At 50.3% G+C, this 6,062-nt stretch overlaps 1 protein-coding gene across 2 annotated transcripts in view; it reads left to right on the top strand.

The window, feature by feature from the left end:
- The first annotated feature begins 61 nt into the window (after positions 1-61).
- Positions 62-6,062, top strand: part of LOC115179499 (transmembrane and coiled-coil domain-containing protein 3) — a 37,195-nt gene continuing 31,194 nt past the window's right edge. For both annotated transcript variants that reach the window (XR_003872913.1, XM_029741061.1), the window contains exons 1-3: positions 62-188; positions 1,099-1,376; positions 5,705-5,872. Coding sequence is in view for 1 of the 2 variants with exons in the window: in XM_029741061.1 (XP_029596921.1) it covers positions 1,122-1,376; positions 5,705-5,872 (423 nt within the window). In the remaining variant the exon portion in view is untranslated. The remainder of the gene's footprint in view (positions 189-1,098; positions 1,377-5,704; positions 5,873-6,062) is intronic.

Raw genomic sequence — 6,062 nt, 5'->3', positions numbered from 1 at the left:
CAACCGTAGGGTTCTTGGAAATGCATGAAGTTTGTCGCCCTGTGTGTAGTTGAATCCCTGCTCTAAGGCTCAACGTTGGCTAGAGCTATGTGGCGATCGGGGAGGGGTGGCATTACAAGAGCACGATTGTTTTCCCTCTTCTACTGTGGAGTTTAGGACTGAGAGAGGACGACGTAGCACACTAGCTAGTAGGTAGCTGTCTAACATTTTACCGATTTTATTTACCACGAATTTAAGCATAAAATAGATAGCATACCCGCTGAATATGTACTTCAACATTTAAAACCATGATCAGAACACTGTCAACTGTAACTCCAACCTTGTTTTCTCCAGTGAATGAATGGTCTCTGTACTTCATATGAATATGTAATATTACTGCACAGCTAATGCAAAATACTTGTTGGCTATTTTTGTGTTGTTACGGATGGTTTTCATTATTTAGTGATGTTGGAAATAATTGTATTCTATAAGCGTGTGTGTCTACACCTTCATGAACAGTGGTGTCATTGATCAACACAGGTCAGTAGGAGTAGCTGATTCAACCCTGAACTGTGCATGAGGAGGGACATAGGAGTGGTCTGGAATATAAACATAACTAACCCTGACCCATGTACACAAAGGTACTTTGCTGCTAGTATAAATTATAAACGGTTTTTCAAAGCCATAGGTAAAGCATTTGTGCAGTCTTTGGCCTCCATTTTATTGTTGACTCAGTGTGGTGTGACCTGCTTCTTCCCGGAGCTAGCCCGGGCTGTCAGCTGTGTGTGGTGAGGCAGGTAAGTCAGGTGAGATGTGTTCTAGAAGGATATAGGTCAGGTAGTTGTTCCTGAACAGTTGTTTGAGCAGGTATGAGCCCCGCCCCATCCTCTCTATGGAACTAACCTCTGGTGATTCCTCTGGCTGGGAAACATTCATACAGTCTGTGTGTGTTGGGTTTGTTATCATAGCCTTTCTCTTCTCCTGTCTGCCACCAGCCTCTCTCAGTCCATAGTCTTTGTTCTCTCCATTCCTGCTCATAGTCTTTCTTCTCTCTCTCCTCTCCCTCTCTCACCCCCCCCCCCCCCCTCTCCCTCTCTGCCCCTCTCTCTTTCTCTGAAGGGGCAGCAGCAGTAGTAGGTTGGATGCGGGTTGTGTGTGCGGTGCTGTGCCTTGGCCTTGTAGGGGCGCTGCAGCGGGACCAGGTAGCTCAACATGCCATCAAGCTGCATCGGGGCAGGAGTGCCGTGGCCAAGCACGCTTGGAGCTGGGTGTCTGATAACTGCCGGCGCCTGGGCAGCCTCATCCGACAGAAGAACACGGCCATTAAGAAGCTAGCTGTGGCTGCAGCCGCTGTGGGGCGAGACCACTCCCTCTCAGATCCAGAGAGACTCTTCCAGGTGGGCGCCAGAGTAAAATGGACCGTTTAGCTCCATACCCTGACCCTAATCCTACCGGACCCTAACTCTTAGTCAATCTAACTATTTTTGGCTCAATATGGTTATTACCTTGTTATTAGAGAGACTACCTGGTTATTACCTTGTTATTAGAGAGACTCTAATAACTTGTTATTACCTTGTTATTAGAGAGACTACCTGGTTATTACCTTGTTATTAGAGAGACTCTAATAACTTGTTATTACCTTGTTATTAGAGAGACTACCTGGTTATTACCTTGTTATTAGAGAGACTACCTGGTTATTACCTTGTTATTAGAGAGACTTAACTTGTTACCTGGTTATTGCCTTGTTATTAGAGACTCTTATTAACTTGTTAGTACCTTGTTATTAGAGACTCTAACTTGTTATTACCATGATATTAGAGAGACTAATAACTTGTTATTAGAGAGACTAATAACTTGTTATTACCTTGTTATTAGAGAGACTCAAATACCTTGTTATTACCTTGTTATTAGAGAGACTCAAATACCTTGTTATTACCTTGTTATTAGAGAGACTCAAATACCTTGTTATTACTTTGTTATTAGAGAGACTCAAATACCTTGTTATTACCTTGTTATTAGAGAGACTCAAATACCTTGTTATTACCTTGTTATTAGAGACTCTAACTTGTTATTACCTTGTTATTTATTAGAGAGACTAAGAACTTGTTATTACCTCGTTATTAGAGCGACTTTCCAGGTGAGCTTTTTAACCCCATCTCACCCTAACCCGGTACTTAACTTGGACAGGAGCTCACCTGAGCTGAGTACCGGCACCTCAAATGTTCTACTGCTGGAGCTCCTGCACCTCTATAGCAGTGGCTCCCAACCTTTTTGGGTTACTGTTACCGGAGTACCCCTGAAGTATCCCCTTGTGCATTTTACCAGTAGGCCTATTACCACATGGGTCTCCTCAAGTACCCTCTGTGGATAGGCCAAGTACCCGGTGTGGATAGGCCAGGTACCCGGTGTGGATAGGCCAAGTACCCCGTGTGGATAGGTCAAGTACCCCGTGTGGATAGGCCAAGTACCCCGTGTGGATAGGCCAAGTAAATCCTGTGCATAGGCCAAGTATCCCCTGTGGAAAGGCCAAGTATCCCCTGTGGAAAGGCCAAGTACCCCCTGTGGATAGGCCAAGTACATCCTGTGGATAGGCCAAGTATCCCCTGTGTGGATAGGCCAAGTATCCCATGTGGAAAGGCCAAGTATCCCCTGTGGAAAGGCCAAGTATCCCCCGTGGGGATAGGCCAAGTACCCCGTGTGGATAGACCAAGTACCCCGTGTGGATAGACCAAGTACCCGGTGTGGATAGGCCAAGGACCCCCTGTGGATAGGCCAAGTATCCCCTGTGTGGATAGGCCAAGTATCCCATGTGGAAAGGCCAAGGAACCCCCGTGTGGATAGGCCAAGTACCCCATGTGGAAAGGCCAAGTACCCCGTGTGGATAGGCCAAGTACCCCCTGTGGATAGGCCAAGTATCCCCTGTGGATAGGCCAAGTACCCCTGTGGATAGGCCAAGTACCCCCTGTGGATAGGCCAAGTACCCCCTGTGGATAGGCCAAGTACCCCCTGTGGATAGGCCAAGTACCCCCTGTGGATAGGCCAAGTATCCCATGTGGATAGGCCAAGTATCCCATGTGGAAAGGCCAAGGATCCCCTGTGGGGATAGGCCAAGTACCCGGTGTGGATAGGCCAAGTACCCGGTGTGGATAGGCCAAGTACCCCGTGTGGATAGGCCAAGTATCCCCTGTGGAAAAGCCAAGTATCCCCTGTGGGGATAGGCCAAGTACCCGGTGTGGATAGGCCAAGTATCCCCTGTGGAAAGGCCAAGTACCCGGTGTGGATAGGCCAAGTACCCCGTGTGGATAGGCCAAGTACCCCGTGTGGATAGGCCAAGTACCCGGTGTGGATAGGCCAAGTACCCGGTGTGGATAGGCCAAGTACCCGGTGTGGATAGGCCAAGTACCCGGTGTGGATAGGCCAAGTACCCCTGTGGATAGGCCAAGTACCCCGTGTGGATAGGCCAAGTACCCCCTGTGGATAGACCAAGTACCCCCTGTGGATAGGCCAAGTATCCCCTGTGGAAAGGCCAAGTATCCCCTGTGGAAAGGCCAAGTATCCCCTGTGGAAAGGCAGAGTATCCCCTGTGGGGATAGGCCAAGTACCCAGTGTGGATAGGCCAATTACCCCGTGTGGAAAGGCCAAGTATCCCCTGTGGAAAGGCCAAGTATCCCCTGTGGAAAGGCCAAGTCTCCCCTGTGGGGATAGGCCAAGTACCCGGTGTGGATAGGCCAAGTACCCCGTGCGGATAGGCCAAGTACCCCGTGTGGATATACAAAGTACCCCGTGTGGATTGGCCAAATACCCCGTGTGGATAGGCCAAGTACCCCGTGTGGATAGGCCAAGTACCCCGTGTGGATAGGCCAAGTACCCCGTGTGGATAGGCCAAGTACCCCCTGTGGATAGACCAGGTACCCCGTGTGGATTGGCCAAATACCCCGTGTGGATAGGCCAAGTACCCCGTGTGGATAGGCCAAGTATCCCCGTGTGGATAGGCCAAGTACCCTCTGTGGATAGGCCAAGTACCCCGTGTGGATAGGCCAAGTACCCCCTGTGGATAGACCAAGTACCCCGTGTGGATTGGCCAAATACCCCGTGTGGATAGGCCAAGTACCCCGTGCGGATAGACCAAGTACCCCGTGCGGATAGACCAAGTACCCCGTGCGGATAGACCAAGTACCCCGTGTGGATATACCAAGTACCCCGTGTGGATAGACCAAGTACCCCGTGTGGATAGGCCAAGTGCCCCGTGTGGATAGGCCAAGTACCCCGTGTGGATAGACCAAGTACCCCGTGTGGATAGACCAAGTACCCCGTGTGGATAGGCCAAGTACCCCGTGTGGATAGACCAAGTACCCCTGGTTGGGAACCACTGCTCAATAGAATATTAGCTCAACAGTATTGTGGAGCTCCTGCACCTAAATATAAACAGTAACAGCACCCAAAATGAGTACCGACACTTATTTTACTCCAAGTCCAGCACTGCCCTGACCCCAACCCTAACCTGAACCTTTCTCTGGAGTAATATGTTAATAAACATAACTGAACCTTCATATGACCAAGCCAGGGCACTGTTTAGTCAAAACTGACCTTTTAAAATGACTCTTAGTATCCAGATGTGTGTAAATAAAGGAGAGGAAACTACTTTAGAATATTGAGGTGCAGTCCTGGTCTCACCCATCTTACCTTCTCTATCCCATGTCTGCCAAGTGCACAGTCTGGTTGTGTTCCTGGTTGTGTTCCAGGTTGTGTTCCAGGTTGCGTTCCAGGTTGTGTTCCTGGTTGCGTTCCAGGTTGCGTTCCAGGTTGCGTTCCTGGTTGTGTTCCAGGTTGTGTTCCTGGTTGCGTTCCAGGTTGCGTTCCAGGTTGCGTTCCAGGTTGTGTTCCTGGTTGTGTTCCAGGTTGTGTGCCAGGTTGCGTTCCTGGTTGCGTTCCAGGTTGTGTTCCTGGTTGTGTTCCAGGTTGCGTTCCTGGTTGTGTTCCTGGTTGCATTCCAGGTTGTGTTCCAGGATGTGTCCCAAACAGCACCCTGTTCCCTGTGTAGTACACTACTTCTGACCAGAGTTGTATGTCCCCTTGTCCAGGTGCATGCAACAGGAGGCTGCTGAGGGGAGGACGGCTCACAATAATGGCCGCGACTGCACAAATGGAATGGAATGAAACACCTGGAAACCATGGAAACCATGTGTTTGATGTATTTGATACCATTCCACTGATTCAGATCCAGTCATTACCACGAGCCCGTCCTCCCCAATTAAGGTGCCCACAGCTTCCTGTGGTGTACACTCTGAAGGGTCCTAGTCTAGTGTCCTCTCTCTTCTCTCTCCCCGTCCAAGGGTCCTAGTCTAGTGTCCTCTCTCTTCTCTCCCCCGTCCAAGGGTCCTAGTCTAGTGTCCTCTCTCTTCTCTCTCCCCCGTCCAAGGGTCCTAGTCTAGTGTCCTCTCTCTTCTCTCTCCCCCGTCCAAGGGTCCTAGTCTAGTGTCCTCTCTCTTCTCTCTCTCCCGTCCAATGGTCCTAGTCTAGTGTCCTCTCTCTTCTCTCTCCCCCGTCCAATGGTCCTAGTCTAGTGTCCTCTCTCTTCTCTCTCTCTCCCCCGTCCAAGGGTCCTAGTCTAGTGTCCTCTCTTCTCTCTCCCCGTCCAAGGGTCCTAGTCTAGTGTCCTCTCTCTTCTCTCCCCCGTCCAATGGTCCTAGTCTAGTGTCCTCTCTCTTCTCTCTCCCCTGTCCAGGTTCACACTCTGGAGGTGTTCCAGAAGGAGCTGAATGAGAGCGAACGCTCAGTCTTCCAGGCGGTGGTCGGCCTGCAGAGGGCGCTGCAGGGAGACTACAGGGACGTGGTTAACATGAAGGAGAGCAGCCATCAGAGACTGGAGGCCCTCAGAGAAGCAGCCATTAAGGTGAGGGCAGGAAGAGCAGAACAGCCATTAAGGTGAGGAGAGCAGGAGGAGAGGTGAGGAGCGGGCTAGGGTTTTGATAGGAAGGTAGTGAATGTGATTAGTCGGTCTCCGTGGTAACAGCCGGGCAGAAAGGTTCTGCATTCTGACCAGCTGGAGAGGCTGGAACTCTTATCTCTGATTGGATGAGCCA

This window comes from Salmo trutta, chromosome 39 (assembly GCF_901001165.1).
Source record: "Salmo trutta chromosome 39, fSalTru1.1, whole genome shotgun sequence".
NCBI lineage: Eukaryota > Metazoa > Chordata > Actinopteri > Salmoniformes > Salmonidae > Salmo > Salmo trutta.
This window is presented reverse-complemented; position numbering and strand designations above follow the sequence as displayed.